Here is a 19,386-nt window from a genome sequence, read left to right as displayed (position 1 = left end):
AAGTTAATAATATCAAACAAAAGTTATACTATATCTTTGATCAATACAAAGAGATGGGTGGATCTTCCATTAATGTCACATTAAGTTCAACTCCAATACAAAGCCAACCAAGCTCAAACACAAGTAGAAGGATGGTAGAGAAGAAGAAGGAACCAACCATGTCTTGGACTCAACTTTATGGTGTAAGTTCTTATTTATCTAATGCACATTGTCTCATTACTATTGGTTTATAATCCCTTATTTGATACTTTTTGTTTTATTGTTAAAATATAGAATTTTCTTAATTTCAAGAGTAATGATGTTTCTTCTATTGAAAAATCTAAACTGGATTATTATTTAGAAGAAGCTTCTCTTGATGGTCACTAATTTCTAGAGTTAGATGTGTTACATTGGTGAAAGACTAATCAACAATGATTTTCTAATCTTTTAAAGATGGTATATGATATTTTAAGTATTTCAATCACTATAGTAGCTAGTGAATCAACTTTTAGTATTAGTTCTCGTGTTCTAACAAAGTATCATTCTAACCTTCTTTTAGATAATGTGCAAGCATTGCTTTGTACCCGAAATTAGTTACATGGTTTTGTGCCACCTTTATGTGGTAATTTTTGTTTTGTGAAATGTTGTCTTGTGATATATGTGAGTGTGTTTATTTAATAATAACACAATTTTGTTCATTTTTATTGTAGGTGAGGAAGATGTGATTAAAAAGTATACTGGCATTAAAGCCCCCCACCTTCAACAAGTGGACCTACTTGTAAGAGTTCTCATGTTTTATTTGTAAATGATGAGGATGAGGAGGATTTGGTTTTGATTGATGAATGTTTGTTGTTTAATTTTTAAAAGATTGTGAGGATTTTAATTGTTTTTAATTTCAAAATATTATAATTAATTTATAATTTGTAATTTTATTTTAATTTTTTAGAATAGGGCTTTCAAGCCCGACCCTGAATCCCGAACATAAGGGACGGGCCTCAAAAAAGGGACTGAAAATAGAGAACCGAGCTTAAGGGCTAGACTCGCTCGTATTCCAACTCTACTTGCACCCAAGTCAGAACTCTTACACCCTCTAGTTGTTGAGTTTACATGTAATTTTTGATGATTACACATAAATCAAGGGATGTTGATTTTTTCCTACGACACTTTTCGATAACCCTTCACTAGCTTGCTGGAGCTTTGGTAGGCACACTATCACCTAGTGGAAGAGGGGCTTAAGCTCTAATAGGCAGATTTTGTGCTTTTTTAAAAAAATGAATTAACATAAAAGGATATTTTGGTCATTTGGTCAAATTATTTAATGAATAAAATATTTATTTAGCAATGTTTTCTAAAATTTCAATACATAAATTGGCCAAAATAATATTTTAAACACACAGTTAAAAAAACTTGATGAAATGATATGATTTAATATAATAAATTATTCAATATAATTTATATCTATTCTTTTAATTGTATTAATTTAACAAAAAATTTAAAATTAGTTATTTAAATAATGATGCAATTATTTAAAATTTTAAAACTATGTGAAAGAGTAGACAATTAAATTATAAGGGTAAAATAATAATTTTAATAATGTTAACATAATTACAAATAAAAAACTGAGTATTTTTGAATCTATAACTGAATATAAGACATCTCTAACTTACATCCTAAAAATTTATTTTCTTTAAATACACTTATATGCAATCAATATGCAATCAACCACTTGTTTAACACTTACTATAAAAGAAAAATATCTACCATAATAATTTGAAGTAAAGTATACTTTCGAATCACTATCTAATTAAATAAAAGACTTATTATGGTAAAAAGAATAAAAATTATCATTTCAAATCCTTACCATGATAAAAAAGAGTTTACCATGATGAATAAGAACCAAAACATTTAATGGAAACTTACTATGATAGAAAAGATTTTTTTTTAATAAATCAATCTCACCATGAAATCAACTATCATGATAGAAAAAGATCTATAAAGACAATAAAAAAGTTTAATATTTCAAAGTAAGCCTACCATGATAGATAATGAAGAAAACTTAGTTGAATATTTAGTACCACAAATGAGATCCCAAAAGAATAAATAATTAAAATCTCAAAAGATATTTTAAAACTCTTATTTTAGTAAAGAATGGTTCCCAGGGGAAAATTTGTCTAAAATCAAGTTTAAAGAGAGTAAAAGAGTAACAAAGGACATTTTTAGAAACATTTAACAAAAAGGAGCAATTTCAAAAAAATCAGGGCCATCCGCCGTATCGCATGCCATCCGTGTAACATCCCAAAAATTACTCCCTTGATTAATTAAGTTAATGAAAGGTAACTATGTAAATTTAAGTATAAATGGGCTTAACGATAGTTAGAAACAGCTATTAGGTTTAGCTTTAGCTTTTAGATTGGGTTCAAAAGTGAATTGAGTCACTCAAGTTCAACTTATAGAGAAAAATTAGATTTTAGCCCACTGTGTATTATGTTGTAGCCTAAAAACGTACACTATAGCATAATTTTTAGAACTAGCTTTTTTTTTTTAAATGTGAAAACATCTGAAACAGGGAGAAAGGAGTTGCTTTGCTAGGGCATCAACTTTTAGGCATTTTAAAGATGATTAGAGCTTAATTTTACTTAGATATACCTTTTTTAACTATGACTGATCATAATGTTTAAACTCTAATCACACACTAATCTTAGAATTAGGTTAATTAAGCTTCTTAATCTAAACACTCCCATACACCTCCATCATCATACTTAGTCTCATTAATCTTTATTATACTCCTCATGTACAGAGTTAACCTCTAGAAATTGAAATCCTCATCAAAATATCACTTTTAAGTCTAGGATTTTGGATTTTTTTCATTCCTTAGCCATAAACAACATCAAAATTATCTAGGTAACATTTATTTATTCTCAAACAACATCTTAAATTCAGATTTAAGAGTTAGGTACCTCTAATAATGAAACCCTAACACTAGAAGTAAATAAACTGTTAAAAAGAGGAAACTAGAGGGTAGAGAAAAGATTGAACAAGCTTCTTTTAATGATTTGGAGCTCTAAATTCGTGCCACAAGGTTGAAAATCTCAAATCCTAATGGAGCCTTTGAAAAAACGCCCAAGGAACACCCACAACCCTCTCTATTAGTTTTGTCACAAAGATAGACTTGTTATTTAAATTTCTATATCATGCGCCATGGCGAACCATACACTGAGGCGCATAACAAAATTGAGACACCAAATTAAAGCCCTAAATTTAGGCCCGATTCAACCCATAACCTTTATTTAGAGCCCATTTAACCATTATATATGTTTCTAGTCCCATTTTAGTCCATGATTAAGTGCCTAAACTATCAATAACCCTCAATTATCCTCAACACAACTTATTTACTCAATCAAACCTCAAGTTGTCAATGTCCCTTATTTAATTTCCTCAATTCAACCTTAACAAAATATAAATCCTAATGTAAAATCCTCAATTATAATCCATAATTCACATAATTAAATTACCTTAAAAACTAGGATGTTATGTTATATAATATTTCTAACAGGGTTTACAATTGAACTAAAGTGTAGGTTTTGAAAATAGAGGGAAGTCTTTGTAATTTAAGCAAAATAAAAGAGAGATCACTATTTTTTAGTCATAATTTTTTGGTTCTATTTCTATTTCTTTTTTATTACTTCTTTATTAAAAAATATAAGATTTTTTTAGAGGTTAAATGTTAAAAAATATATGATATTTTTAATATTTTAAAGTATAATTATTATGCTTTTTTCAAAAGTGTTCACAACAAATAAATTAATTTATATTTATTTTAAAATAAAATATTCTATTAAATAAAAGTAAATATAATTGTATTAATAAAAAAATAAAATTATTGTGTTAATTTAAAAATAATTAATTATTTATTTTATTTAGAGTGAAATTTGATTAAAAAATATTTTATATTTTTAAGAGGAGAGAATATTTGAGCTAAGGGACCAAACTTAATCCGGTTAAAGGATTCACTGATACCAAATATGCACCTTTTTTTTTCTCTTTTTCTCTTTGGGTTCCGTCTATTATGATATTATATCCTTTCCTCCACTTTAAGCCTCGTTTGGTATGATGGAAGAGTTTTTAGTGGAATCAGAATTGGAATTGAAATCGAAATCGGAATAGAATTGAGTTTTAAAAGTGTGTTTGGTATGAAGATGGAATTTGAATATAATATTAAGAAATATATGTATTTAAAATAGATGAAGACCAAAATGTCCTTATAAAAAAATAAAAAATTCAGCCATCATAATGGAGTGTGTATGTGGGGCACTTATGACAATTTTATGGAATTGTGGCAATTCCATCATGATGGAGATGGAATTAAATTCTAGGTATTTTGATAGAATTGAAATCCATAAAGAATTAGATTCATACATACCAAACAATTGAAAGTATAATTTTAATTTTAATTTTATTTCTTTTAAATTCAATTTTAATGTACCAACCTAAGATGATTGTAATTTTAGGCTTTACATCAGTCCCACGAGAAAGGGGAGGGGTTTGATTGTAATTCTAGGCTCTATTCGGAGAAGATGCGGCAGATGCCACGGGGGATGGGAATGACAATATAAAATGGACTCCGAGCTATCGAGTTGCTGGTAAAGTAGCTTTGGCTGTTCACACCGACGAACCTCCCCTCTCCCTCCAAATTTTTCATGTCCATCTTGCCCTCGCAAGCCCAGGCATCAACCTCGTCGTCATCTCAATCTCCGATATCTCCAAACCCTAATCCGCAACATGGAAACCTCTTTCTCTCATCTTATTCTCCTCCATCGGTCCCCTCTCCCCTCCAAGTTCCATCCTTTGGATCTCTCCGGATCTCCGATTCACCATCTCCCGTCACTGTGCCCGACGTCGATTCAGGTCTTAGTTTCATCTTTGCTGGATTTTCTATTTGTCATTCACAAGCTGTTTACAATCAATTTATGTTGTACGCGGGTTTTAATTTCAGCTACCTTATATATTGATTACCGTGATTTGTCACGTGAAAGTGCTTGATGCGCTTGCTTGGCAGATGACATTTAACCTTTTTCGTTAATTTAGTTTCCCCGCTTGGTCCTCGAAAATACTGGGGGAAAGGGGAAGATGTGGCATAAAAAAAAAATAAAGATTAAGTTTCGGTGCCTGTATTGATGCAGTTATCTTTGCCTGACAAATTGAACGCCCTCTTTTCTGGTTCCCCGAATTTCCCACTGATAATGCTCGCGGGGAAGTGTTAGTTTTTGTGTAAAATTGTAGTCCGTCGGGTTTATTCTCTCACATGGCTTTCCTGTTGGTGAAGAAACGTTTACGGTGTCGGGTAGCAAGCATGATCAAGATTTACTTTTCTTTCCCTTTCTTCTTGGTTTTGCGTAGCTACGTGGCTGAGCACCCCCCCCCAAAAAAAAAAACAATATAATTGTCCTAATGCCTCTCTTTCTTCGTCGGACTCTATCCTTGTCATTGGCTTTGACCAACTAACTTATGCATTGCTTGTTTTATATGGCAGGTCCATCGACTCCAGCTACAGAAGATTCTGGTGGACCTTCCGGAAAGGTATTTTGATTTTCATTGTATATAGGGTTTTTTGTATTTGTCACATATCTTTATTAGATGAATCAAGATGCTGATCTCCACCGCTTGACTGATTGAAGCATATGTGGTAACGGAAGCGTAGAATTATATAATGGAGGCTAGGGACGAATTTAGTCAGTGGTATTACTGCCGCCACTAATTCTTTCTCTTCATTTAGTAGGTGACTCAGTCGGGGTTTCCAAGTGGCATGAAAAGTTCACCTCACCAAAACTCCAGAGCACATTCCCAAAGTCAGTCAAGAAGACGGGCAAGTAGATCATTCCCCTCAACAGGGAAGATGGCGGGAGCAGTTTCTTCTGCTGGAGATCAGCAACGTAATAGGTTTTTAAATCCGCATGGGAGCACCTCTTCAGCAGGAAGAAAACCTCAGATGGTTAACGGTAATCACTTGCTGAACTTCCATTATGATCCCATATCTCGTCCTCAAGCAAGGGGTCCTCCTCCTCCACCACCAAGAAGGCAGCAGAAGAAAAGGCCATATAACAAAGACTTATTTTTACAGGCAAATTACAAATTTATGGTTTTAGATTCAGGAGACAATTCACCAGAGTCATTGGACCCAGATAAAATGCTACATTGGGAAGATATTGTTTGTGTGAGGTATTCCACTCCATCTGTGGTTCAGTGTCCAATTTGTTTGGAGTATCCTCTTTGTCCACAAATAACCTCTTGTGGACATATTTTTTGTTTTCCTTGTATCTTGCAATATTTGATGATGGGTGAAGAGGATAGCAAAGGTGATTGCTGGAAAAGGTGTCCCTTATGCTTTGCCATGATATCTGCAAAGGATTTATATACCATCTACATTGAAAATGTTAAGCAATTTCAAGTGGGAGATGTCATTGAGTTCAGACTTTTAACTCGGAAGAAGGACTCCTTTACTCTGTCTCATAAAAATAAACAAGAGACGGATGTCTTATCTTGTGGCAATAGTAATTTATGTGACCCATTTTCTAAGTTCACTCTCACACCAGATGTAGATCTCTCAGTGAGACAGGCAATATCGGATCTAGATGGTTGGCTAGCTAAAGCTGATTCTGGTCTTGTTGATGACTTGGAGAAACTTCCATATGTTTGTGCTGCAATGCAACAGTTAGAAGAGAGGAAGAAGTATTGGAATGAGCACAGGGCTTGTGATGTTGGAAAATCCTCTTGGCTTATTGATTGTGGACGTCAAAAACCATCAACAGTTGTAAATGGCACTGATGTTGATGATGAAACGCATTCTTACGGTTTGGGATCTTCGTCTACAAATTTCCACGACCAAAGCAAGGGTATTGTAATGGATAATTCAAATGCAAAAGCCTGCCCAGATAGAACTTTGGATGTGGAGAGAAAAGTATTAGATCAAGAAATTCATTTATCTTCTTCCTATGAGGAGAAAAATGATATTCGAAAGAATCCAAGTGGTTTTGGAGATCCAAAGGAAGGTGACTCGTACAATTTTTACCAGGTCAACAGTGATTAACATTTTATTTATTTATTTATTTGACTTCAATATTTTTTATTTGGCTTGAAACATGCATTATTTAACTGATTGTTGGTACTGAGGTTTTGTGTGTTGTAGACCCCACTATCATGATAGAAGTGTGAGGAAAGATTGTCTATATCTTGTTTGTGATCAATTAATTAAACTAATGTAGGAAGGTTTTTGATTAGCCGAGTCTCTAAGGAAAGGCAGAAATGGTATCTATTGGAGAAAACAGGTTATAATAATTTATTGACATTGGTGAATGCAGAAGTGTTGATCATTTTTGGGGAAGAATGGAGAAAAAGGGCACTTGTCTTAATTATTTTGATGAAGGCTTGAGATTTGAGGTTGAGACTTAAGATCATAAAGCAAAGAAAGCTGAGGGTGCATTGCAAGTGCAGTGTTTATAGGCAACTGCTGCAGTGTTATTAAACGTGCTGAGGCGAGGTGCCACAAAAGGCACAGTGCCTCTTCAGTGCGCGCAGTATGTATGGGAGACGCTAGCTTTAGTCAAGCAGTGTGCCAGCCTTGGGTGCCTTTTGATGGGCGTTAGGCAACCCTGGCCCCACACGCACCCTTGCAATGTGTTGAATGAGGACAATGTTCTGCCTTCTTTATGCTGCAGGTCCCTCTTTATAATATTATTAGATTTACGCTGCCAGCCCCTCTTAATATTAGGTTTAGGTGTTTAAATATAAAACTTCTTTATATTTAAAATATAAATCTAAGGTATGAAAGTTTTAAACTTAAAATATTATGAGTTCAGAGGATTTTGTGACGTAAACAAATAAATTAAGAGCCAAAGAGGGACCACTAGAGCAACCATCTAACAATACAGAGTATGAAGTCCAAACAACACTCAGGATTTTGCAGCACCTTGCACCATTTTGGCAGGCCCTTTCTAGCGACTCTTTCCTCAAGCATTTTAAAGGTCTAGAAGCTTGAGGGCATCTTTTGCCTTTGACTAAGTTGAACTACAGAAGAAATGAGATGGCATCAAGGAACTATACTCAAATGTTATCAATTAAATGCGTTTCTTTAACTCCAAAAAAATGGATTTCATGATTGTCAAATGTTGCCTTATTGAGTGTATAATTTATATGTCTTAAGGTTTTTTGAGGTCATATCCAAAGATAAGTAATATCTTAGTTGTTTGCAAAATCCTTGGTCACTGATTTTGGTATTTTGCTTTATGCATCAACGTCTGAGATAGACAAGAGTGCATGCGATTCTAGAGTTTCTATTTTTGTTTTATTTTAGCTCTCCTGGACAGCTTTATACAATACACATAAAACCTTTCCATTATATCGATGATATTTGTTTGTTGCCATAATATGCTCATTCAGCCATTCCATTTCAGGCTGCTGATGGTCAGCATCTCATTCTGCATCCCCTGAACATGAAGTGTCTACTTCACCATTATAGAAGCTATGATATGCTTCCACACAGGTTTGGGGAAAGTTAATTCATATTCCTCCCATGTGCTTAAAGGTGTATTAGAAGTAAGCTTTAGAAGTATCAAAATTATTGTAAAGAGAACATGTCTACTGATGATGTTTAGGACAAAATATAATTGCCCTAGATGGAATTTTTATGGGCTATAAATTGTCGAACCTTAGGAATAATTTTGGCTGTTTAAATACATTAGCTTGATATTGCTAGGTGCAATTTTCATATATATATGAAACCGTATTTGAACTTCAAAACTTTCTTGTATTGATGGGAATAGTTATTCTTGGACCTATGTTTTATTTAGATTTTCCCTTGTGATTTCTGTATCATTGTTTCTTTGGCATTGCCCCTTGAGTCGTTGACTTATTGCTGTGTCTTGAGGTGCTCGTCATTATATATTTTGGTGGGGGGGGGGACAAAGCCATGCTAAGAACTAAAATTTTATTTGTTGGGTTGGCAGGTGATGGGTTTGAAATTATTTTTTGTATATAAAATTGATTTAGTTGCTCGTTCAAAGGATCATCAGACTTGGTTATTTTTTACCCCCTATAATCAATTGTTAACCAGATTAAAATTGATTGCAGAATAAGTGGAAGGATTCTGCAATTGGAGACAGTCACTCAGTCAGAGGCAACGAGGAGGCGGTACCGATACTTGAGTCATTTTCCTTTAACAGCAACATTTCAGGTGCTTTTAAACAATGTCCTCCCCGCTTCCCCTTTCCCTTTTCAATTAAAGAAAGAAAGATTTTTTTTTTTTTGGGTATATGATACTATGAATTCTAATTAGTGGTTGCCTGAATTTTTTAGCTTTGTGAAATTGATTTGAATGAGATGCTGCCCCCTGAGTCCCTGGCCCCATTCATGGATGAATTGAAGAAGCGTGCAAACCAGAGGAGGCAACTTGCAAAAAAGGTGGTGTCCTTGAGCTCTTTTTTTTTTTTGAGCCAAACCTCCTTGAGCTCTATATATATGTGATATTCAATATATTATCTGGTTTGTTAATATGTTATAGTAGAATGGAGTACTAATGATTGAGTGGCATTCTTAATGCATATATGAAAAGATATGTACCAACCTGTGTTGTTTTTGCTGAATAGAATTTTATTTCTATTATAAATGAATTCTTATATGAAACTTGTTTGATTGATGTTAGTTTAAGAATTTATTAATGGAAAAATCATGTTGAATGTGGCATCTGATGATATGTAGCAGTGTCCTATAACCTTCGATAGGATTTGTCAATCATCTGACGTTCTTCAAATGCCTCTCAATTATATAGTTAGTGTTCCAAACACCAGTAAATAAGATTGTAGACTGAAGATGATTTTTGGAAACTTATCCGGGGAAAGTGCTTTTTCTATTGTCATTATTTGTTTTCCTTTCATTTGTAAAGCTTTCCCATTTTGTCTGCTGTGCAAGTGGGGGAATTTTGGGCGTGAAAGAAGCCTGTTCAGGCTTAGTCCTGGACAAGTTTTATGCTTGTACCAGCTCAAGTCTGGGTTTAACACATAACCAGAATCATGTTTAGGATTACAAACTTGGGGTCTGCCTCAGGTCTATAATACGATTCTAGTGTCTCCCAAAAGCTGGCCAGTGCTTCTGTATTGGTTGTCTGCCTGGCCCTGGAGTGGGTTTCATGGTGAATGTTATGCATTATTACCTTGTCATATATGTATTTTATATGTCTGTTTTTTGGTGTCTAAAAGTTTTAACTTGCACATTCCCATCTCTTTAGAATCATATTATTCATATTTCTAGGAACGAAAAGAGAAAAGCAAGGCTGAAGCTGCTCCTACGCATTCTATTCCCATACCAACCAGTTCTCAGCTAATGTCTCAGAACAATTCTCCTCCATTCTCGATGGATGACTTTGAAGGTAATCCTGCTTTCTTGGAGTTGGATAAGGTAGCTTTAGAGTGAATGAACTTGAGGTCGCATTTGTGAAAACTATAATTTTGGCTTTGGGTATCAGAAAAATGAGTGATCCTTGTGCACTGCAGTTTTTGAGACTGAGCATGAATATGAATCCAATCTTGTTATTGGACTGAGTCTAATTTCTGTGTTTTCCCTTGTTTAGTTTTGGGGAATTCTGCTGTATCATCAAGTCCTCCTGTTGTTATGGGGAGAAGCTTGTTTTCAAATGTTACAAGACTTGGTTTTGCCGCTGGTCATGATTCCCCATCCTTGAACTTTCAAGAAACTAATGGCCTACATAATCATAATACGACAACTGATTCTTCTGGCTTGACAGGTATTATCTGATGATAGTTTGTTGTCTATTACTAAAAATCAACCTTCTATGTCTAAATGTGTTTTTGGTTCCTCTTTTACTGTTATGTTCCTGCAGGTCTGAGAAATGTGGAGACATCATCATTTGCCAATGTTATATCTAGAGCGGAGTCAATAACTAGCTTAAATGCACCCAAGACAAGTGACTTGGGTAAGAAGGGGAAGAAACCAACTAGAGTTCTCATGTCAACAGCCGGGGGCAGGCGTTACTAACCGTTACGTTGGGAGTTTTGGATATCTCGTCATTTCACTAGCCTGCTAGTTTGTTACCCTGGAAGTGGTTGTCGCGTTGGGATTATGTCGCTTATCAACCTTTCCAATTTTAATGGATAACCCGTATTTCGTGTGAAGTTAGACTTGTAGATTGCTAGACTGTTGCAAACAAGAATAAATGTTTTCATCCAGACACAAGACATGGCAGTTTAAGTTCAGTTGAATGGGTCCTTGTGTTGTGTTCTCAAAACGCTTCCTCTAGTCTCTAGAAAGTATCTCAATACTTTTTCCCCCCTTCTAATACAACACTCTTGAATACTTTTGAGTACAGAACATTTATTGGGCTGAGCCCGGCGCGTGGGGAGTGCTGAAGAATGGAAATGCTTTGTGGGGTTGCAAGGCTGAGTGAAATTCGGCCTCGATTTGTTGCTGTTGATTTGCTTAGGTGGGGGATGATGCTTTTGAAGCTGGATTGGCCAGTATAATCCGTTAATTTTTTGTTTGGAGGAATAAGGGGTTGCATTAACGCTAACATTCGGTAGAAAAATTATTATAGCGACTTTAATAGGTAGTGCTTAATTAATAAAGGTGTTTGTTTTATAATTTGCATGGTCATAAAATTAGTTCTTGTGGTCAATATGTGAATTTTGTTGATGGGAGTAAGTATTTTTTGTGAGCATTCTTGAAATTCAACCTGATAAGTGTTTGGGGTTCAAAATACCTAAATTTTTGTTTTAAAAAATAGTGCTTAAGTTTTTATTTGCACCCTCTTCCTAGAATTTCCTAAAGCTGAGTGATGTATTGCTTTTATATTAAGCGAAATATACTTACAAACGCATTATTATGTTAGGATCTGAATAACAGAACAGTTTTCAACATATAAAGAGGCTAGTAATTGAACATTGGAGTGCAGAAGTTGACATTGTAATGTCGATGAGCGTAAAGGACTAGTTTATTTTCAAGAAAAAATAAATATAATAAACAATCTGTTAGCAACATGAGAATCTGCTAAAATAAATACAATAAGCAACTGTCACTTGTAGTGGCCATATTCTCTAGTGTAAACGTGAATTCCAGGCGTTCTTGTTTGTTATTGTCATAGCCTTGTGCGTCAATACCGCCGTAATTCCAATAATTATTAAATTAGCTAGCTACTAGGTAGAGAGTAGAAACTGAAGGGGTCTGATCAACCCATGGATGAAATATTGTGTGAGCAAGCAGCATGCAAAGAATCTAGGCAGTCTGGTTCCAAGTGCCAAAATGGCGTAGAGACGCCACTGTCCTTTGTTCGCTGAACGCAAGAAGCTACAATCCGATGAGAGAATGAAAGAAATTCAGCTCTAGGGATCTACTCATACCCATTATAATGTTGCCTTTGAAACAGAGTCGTGAAACCTGGCATCTCAATTAAACTGGCCACCACGATCCCAGGACCATCAGCCAAACCTGCTACAATCTCAACAATCTGATATTGACGAGAAGTGAAGTCTGATTGATCCCATTTGCTATTCCAACTCTTGTACATAGCCCAAACCTCACCTTTCTGTGGGTATATCCTGAAAGAGGAATCTAAATCTTCTTGGGTTCCCTCACACTTCATTGCATGAGAAAACTGATCTAACCCCAATACTCTAGTGGTCTTACCTGCACCGAATGAACCACAGCCAATTGGGAGACTTTGCTCTGTCCAGTGTTTCTCATCAGTCCACGTGAGATTAGGCTCTAAGAATGTTACACGGATCTTACCTTCCGGAGCTACATTATTCGCTGTAACATATCTCGGAGGAATAGCTTCTAGATCATCACGAACAGCCCATATTTGATTGCAAGCAAAATCTTTCAAGGACCATTTATAGTGTCAAATGATGTAGTTTCTGAATCTGATCGAGCCTTGCATGTTATTGACTTAGGGTTGCCTAGACCAGAGGGAACTGCATACGGATCAAGCTCAAACTTGCCATCCATGTCTTCCCCAACAAATCTATGTGCCGGAATCCTGTGAGAAAACTTCTATAAATTTTCTGAGGGAATTGATAAAAACTTCTCTTGGCAATTCTCCTTTTGTCTTCTAAAGACATTTTTTTGTCCATCTACTTCGACCAATCTTGCAGCAAGCATGTTTCGTGACTCTGTGTATCATGTAAGGATTTCAACCACTTCTAGCCTGGAGCTTTTCCTAGCTTCATCATTTGAGAACCTTATCATAGGATCCCGCTCTCTGTACATTGCCCAAACCTCTTGTTCTTTGGGGAAGATTAGGACTTGCTCACAAGCATAACCAAAAACAACGTGAGAAAGCATAGCTGGTACAATTATTTGATCCTTACTTTTATCCACGTTGAATTGCCCGCAAACAATAGGCAAGCCCATCTCATTTCTGAACAACTCGTGCGAAGAGAGTTGAGCAGCTCTTAAACAGTTAACATGTAATCTCAGGGAACTCTTCTCGACCTCTTCAATCCGAAAGTAGCTTCTTGGCATGCATTCATGATCATAAGCTGCCCAAACTTGGCCAACATTGAAAAGCTCAGAACTTTCGATGCTATTGATGCTATTAGAAGGCCTTGTTGCTGCAAAATTGACACCTCCCTTGACACATGCCTTTTCATTTCTAAACAAGCTCAAACAAGAATTTTTGGATCTGCACAAGTTGACAGTTCCACTCTTGGCTTTGTAAGTAGCCACTGTTGACTTTGTAGGAGTTGAAGGTATTTCGTTGTTTTCAACAATGTGTCCTGCCAGTGAAGTATCATGTATTTTCTGGACATTCTGAACTCCACAAGCTTCGCAAATGGTGTTCCTCTTCTTATCAAACTCTCTGCGTTTTTCCGGGTTTGAAAGAACAGAGTATGCTTCCTCAACGATTTCCAGAGCAGATTCAGCTGCAGGAGTGCGGATCTTAATGGGTTTTAGAAGGCTTGAAATTTTATTATATTGGAATTCCACATCTTTTTCAGAAGCTGCTTGTGGAACTTGAAGAATCAAGTACCAGTCATTTTCACCTTCTATGAAATCATAACTTGCTGAGTTTAAAACCTCACAAAGAGTGATCATACTTAAGAATTCATCATTGGCTGGAAACTGTCTCTGTAGTTTTAGTAATTGATCTCTGGCAGTAATGTGATCATCCCTCGCCAACATTTCTTTAACCGCTTCTAGTTCTCGACAGGCCTTCGGTGTTATGCCATCCATCTTTCCTGGAGCCTATAGGATTTCTTTTCAAACTCAGTTTTGGGCAGTGAAATTGAAGTGAAAAAGAAATAGAAAACCATAAAAAGAAAGAAAAAGAGACAAACGATGAAAGAGTTGGTTGAGTGAACAAAGATTTTGTCAAATCGAGAGAGGAAGGGTAGATATTGATATAACGCTTAGTTGTTGTGAGGAAATGACTGGGCAATAAAACTTATTCGTTCTCATTCCTGTTAGTCTTCTTCATTCTTCAGTTTGTTTCTTTCTGGTGAATGATAAGCTCAACTATGCTTAAACACTCAAATGTAATGCCATTCTTCAATTAGGAGTTTCTGCCTGTGATGCTAGAAAAGTAGTCCCAATGGAATGGATCGTACGAGAGAAAGGGGAGCCTCAGTCCACAAGCTTTGAGTGAATTTTCAATTGTTTATCTTGACTTCCAGAATTTGTCACACGCTAGGCGCATAATGACATGTTTGGACATATCTTTGTGTTTCTCTTGGTTAAGAGGCAGGGTAATTCTCTGTATATTACTGCACTATTTTCATTTTGTGGATCACTTTGTACTTCTGTAGTAATTTTATTCACATTTGCGTCATTAATTAAATATCAATCCTTCGAAACTATTGTCTATCTCGGTGATGATGAAGAGATTGAATTTGTTCTTAAAGATCACTCTAAAAAGAGATGAAGACATGCGGTATGCTCTTTCTGTATCAGAAGAAGACATGGATTTTTCTGATGATGGACAATATTTTCCAATGTATACTATTAGTCCCTTCAGGGTCAATAAAATCTTGCAGCCAACTTTTTTCACCATACTGAAACCCTCCAGCCTAACATTAAAGGTCAAATTCTACCTAGTAAATATGATAAACCCATTTTAGCTACTGCTTTCATTGACACTAGTTCTTGTAGAACTGTCATGAAATCCTACATCCTTTCTAAAGAAGAATGAGTTCCGCATAATGAGTATTTCACCATCGTTGACAAAAAACTATTCAAGATGAAAGCATACTATCAAAAGAAAAATTGATATAAGAATTTTTCCTGAATACATTGTTTGGACAAAACTCTTTGGAAGCAATCTACTCACCAAATACATCCTTGTTGGTTTTGTTGTTTATCAACAAACAAGGAATCTATAGATACTTCCTAAAGGATTAAATTTTAAATAGTTCTTCGTTAAATATACCAATATTCCAAGTATCCTAAAGATTCAACAAGCTTCTCTAGGTTATAAAGAAATTAGAGATTAACTCTTTTAATTTTATTGTGAAAGCCATGATTAGTTTGAACATCCATTTTCTCTGTGGAAAAACGAAGAGTGCTTTATCAAACTTCCATTAAGAAGAATAAGAATATCAATTCCATAAAGGCATCTCATCCTGGTATGAATTTAGAAGATCTTGCATTAGCATGACAAGAGTGTACAGCTTTACTCAAATAAAGGCTCATAGAACCAACCAAGTTAGATTAGACTAGTCAAGCATTATATGTTGAGAATAGAAAAACAAAAAGGAAAAAAGAGGCTGGTTATTAATTATAAGCCTCTCAATACTTTTCTTTAAGATGATAAGTTTCCTCTACCCAAGATCAATACTCAGTTAGTCCATCTAAAGCGAGCTAAAGTATTTTCAAAGCTTGATCTTCAAGTAGGTTTCTAGAAACTGAGAATTGATCCAGCATATTGTTACAAAATTTCTTTCTACATTCCTAATGCCCAATACCAATGAATAGTCATGCCATTTGGATTTAAGATTGTCCCATCACCATTCCAAAAGGCTATGATCTGCATCTTTTAGCCCATCATCAAAAGTACATTGGTGTATATTGATGATATTGTTGTTTTTAGAAATCGAACAGGAACATAAAGACTTACTAACCCAATTCTTTAAAATAATTCAAACCTATAGGATTATACTTTCAATCCATAATGGTCACATAATGCGACCTAGATAGAATTCTTGGGTATGATTATCCTAGATAGACAATATCAACCTAGCCCAAATATTACTTAGGAATTATTGAATTTTCCAAATAAAAACTTATTGGTAACATAAATTCAACAATTCTTAGGAATCATGAACTACATCAAGGATTTTATTCCTCCAATGTCCAATCATGCTAGCTAGCTATCCATGATACTATGAAAAAATTCACCACCTTGGGGAATCAATCAAACCAAAGCTGTTCAATACCTAAAGAAGATATCACAACTTTCTCCACCACTAAGATCCTTGATAAAGGACAAAAAACCTACAGACTAATGCAAGTGATGATTTTGTGGAGCTGCGCTCATTGAAAAAGAAAATAAAAAAGATATTACAGTAGCCATGCAAGCGAAGAATTCCAAGAATCTAAAAAGCATTATCACATAGCCTACATAAAAGTCCTAACTATCAAATGTAGCATAGAAAAATTTAGTTTTCATCTCAGTCCTTATCATTTTGTGATTAAAATGTGCAACAAATCAATCCCAAAAATTCTTGATTAGAACAAAAGTACTCCCTAGAGTTCAACTCCTTCGATAGAAAGATTATTTTTCTTGCTATAAATTCAAAGTTTGACATATAAAGGAAAGCCATAACACCATTACAGGCCACCTAACCAGACCTCAGAAAAAGATTCAATTCATAACACCTTTTCATCACCAACACCTTTTTATTCTTACCTTCATGCTCAAAAAATTAGTTTTTTTCTCCTAATTCCTATCCCACATATATTCCTGAAGTCCACGAATTGGCTAAAAGAAGCATGTTCTTTCAGCTTCACCTCTTTCTCAAAAAGACCCAAATCCACCCTCCTCTTAGATACTTTGATATCCATACTCTATACCTGGCTATTCCCTATATTTAGGGTCGTATCACAGAAGAAGCCATATGGTACATATGGTCCCTCTTAGTCTTGTATGCATGTGCATTTGATGTCCCATCTTTATCCATCTACCATTACCTCTATGATAATAATGAAGGGTCTTACCTTTGGAATTTCTTTGAATGGTTTTTACCATTATCTCGATAGCGCAAAGAACTTTATCAAGTCATTGATGCTTTTGACTTGTGGAAAGTACCTTTACATAAGCAAAATGTTTACTCTATTTTCATTGCCCACCATCCATACAACTTAGATCAATATGGGAACATTTATGCTACTAGTCAGACTTACTTATAAAAATCTTCTCTTGATTAGCCATCACATGAAAAAGAAGTTTTAACTAAGTTTAAAAAAAATGTGATGAAAACAACTTTATAGGTAATAACCCTGAGTTTAAGTGTATTTTACTTGGTCTAATTCCATTATAGCTTGTCATCCTAGATGATCCTCTAGCTTTAGAGATCCATTTACCATAATGGGTTGCAGATATTGCTCTACAGCAAGGATACTCTATATGGATGGAGCAAGTTTCCATAATGTAAAATCCATAGGTAAACAAGTAAAGTTACCCTTACTAATCCACCCTTAACTCCATAATCAAGGCAATTATGGGCTAAGACCCTTTAGATTACCAAGTTTGCAATTTGAAAAAAAGGGATCCCAAGTTCATAATTTAAATTACTTAAAGATCATTTAATAATCCTCTAACCAGAGTATAATGTTGTTTCAAAAGCATAGAATATCTCATAAAAGTGAAAATACTTAAAATCAATTGAAAAATACTGAGAAGTGGAAAATAAGGTGACACACCGAGGATGTCCTTCTCTGTGTTATGCGTTGCTGCATGTTGCAAACAGCATTTTGCTATCAAACGATAGCAACTTAGGACAATTTCTGACGTGCCCCATTTCTCCGTCTGAAGTCTGATTGGAGCGATCTAAATGTCTATAGAAAGTTCTTTTTATGATCTAGCTGATGGTATGAGTTTTACTTTCAAATTTTATCACACAAGGAAAATGAACACCTAAATACATTTTCACAACTTTTTACACCTTTCACAACTCAAGTGTGTTCAAAACCCCACACATATGCCAAATGTTATCATTAACACCCAAAACATACTTAACGAACTTAAAAATATTGTACAACACACCAAATGCTTGTAATTTCAATCATATCTAATTTTTACTCCTCAACCCTTTAATAACAAAAAGAGTAGGGGGAGATTTTAGCATTACATAAATCAATCATTTTCAATTCTAGCAATATGACAATAGTTCCTACACTTGCACTAGTATTTTGACCTTACCAACACTTACTAATCTCATAAATAATATTTCAAGGCCCAAAATACAATCAAAATTATAAACAACAACATAGCACAAGTATATTCAAATGTATTCTAATTGACAATATTCTAACTATTACACAAATAAATGAAGATAAGAGGCTTTATAGTAGGAATCCTAAATTTTAAGCCTTTGAAGCCTTTTCCTTTCTGCACTGGAGCTAGAGCCTATAAAATATTGAAAGAGAAAGATGAGTACAACCATTCAGTAATCAAAACATATCTACCCTATGTAGTTGCATATCAATTGATAAAAACACATAAATGAGAGTGAAATGCTTGATTTCATAGAATCACACATAGCATATACATATATTGCAATACACCATTAACTTTTTATTTAGTTCTTTTCACATAATCATATCACAAGACATGTTGCCATAATACAGACAATCATGTGACAACAGTCTGTTTGATAACAATGATGTACATTGCCACACGCAGACAACCATATGACAATGGCATAATCAGCTATCATGACTTGCCACAAACTTAGCAACCATGTGACACGTCGAATAAACATATGCATGATTAATTTTGCCTTATACCATCCTTACTTACTTCGACTGGAATCGTGTGCTATAATACAAATCAGGATTCTATTCGTGTGACTGGACTACCCAAACTCACTAATTGTGAGGTATAACTCAGCCAAATATCAGAGAACTCACTCTGAAACTATGACTTCCCCCATTCCTAAATCTCTAGGATGTTGTATACCCTAAATTAGTCTTCTTGACAAACACGTAAAGATAGCTAAGTTCAAGTCTCTCGACAAACTATGGAACAGTCCCTCAACAAACAGTGAAAGAAGGCTAGCCTTCGTGCACCAGAAGGCAGCCATAAAATACCATATGGATTTTCTACTCCTTTCCCATGGTGAACTCCTGCAAAATGATCATGCAATGTCCTATGCTCACACACATATTTTCACATACTTGTAATTTATA

General features: G+C 34.9%; 1 protein-coding gene across 2 annotated transcripts; it reads left to right on the top strand.

The window, feature by feature from the left end:
- Window positions 1-4,618: 4,618 nt before the first annotated feature.
- LOC129305374 (uncharacterized) lies at window positions 4,619-11,625 on the top strand. 2 transcript variants are annotated; one of them, XM_054945417.1, is made up of 9 exons: window positions 4,619-4,884; window positions 5,510-5,556; window positions 5,756-7,048; window positions 8,427-8,515; window positions 9,103-9,205; window positions 9,328-9,432; window positions 10,279-10,396; window positions 10,598-10,771; window positions 10,868-11,625. In XM_054945417.1, the coding sequence occupies exons 1-9, from the start codon at window positions 4,677-4,679 to the stop codon at window positions 11,020-11,022; spliced, it is 2,292 nt and encodes a 763-aa protein (XP_054801392.1). In that variant the 5' UTR covers window positions 4,619-4,676; the 3' UTR covers window positions 11,023-11,625. The 2 variants fall into 2 exon arrangements, with proteins under 2 accessions (XP_054801392.1, XP_054801393.1); XM_054945418.1 differs by having other exon boundaries at window positions 4,792-4,884; window positions 5,753-7,048; window positions 10,868-11,340.
- The last annotated feature ends 7,761 nt before the right edge of the window (window positions 11,626-19,386 follow it).

This window comes from Prosopis cineraria, unplaced genomic scaffold (genome assembly GCF_029017545.1).
Source record: "Prosopis cineraria cultivar Desert tree isolate PC_DT_omini unplaced genomic scaffold, ASM2901754v1 PC3, whole genome shotgun sequence".
Lineage (NCBI taxonomy): Eukaryota > Viridiplantae > Streptophyta > Magnoliopsida > Fabales > Fabaceae > Prosopis > Prosopis cineraria.
This window is presented reverse-complemented; position numbering and strand designations above follow the sequence as displayed.

Coding starts and splice junctions, on each gene's coding strand:
- LOC129305374 (XM_054945417.1), top strand. CDS start 4,677: ATGTCCATCTTGCCCTCGCAAGCCCAGGCATCAACCTCGTCGTCATCT. Junction 9,206..9,327: donor CTTTAACAGCAACATTTCAG/GTGCTTTTAAAC, acceptor TGAATTTTTTAG/CTTTGTGAAATTGATTTGAA. Junction 10,772..10,867: donor TGATTCTTCTGGCTTGACAG/GTATTATCTGAT, acceptor ATGTTCCTGCAG/GTCTGAGAAATGTGGAGACA.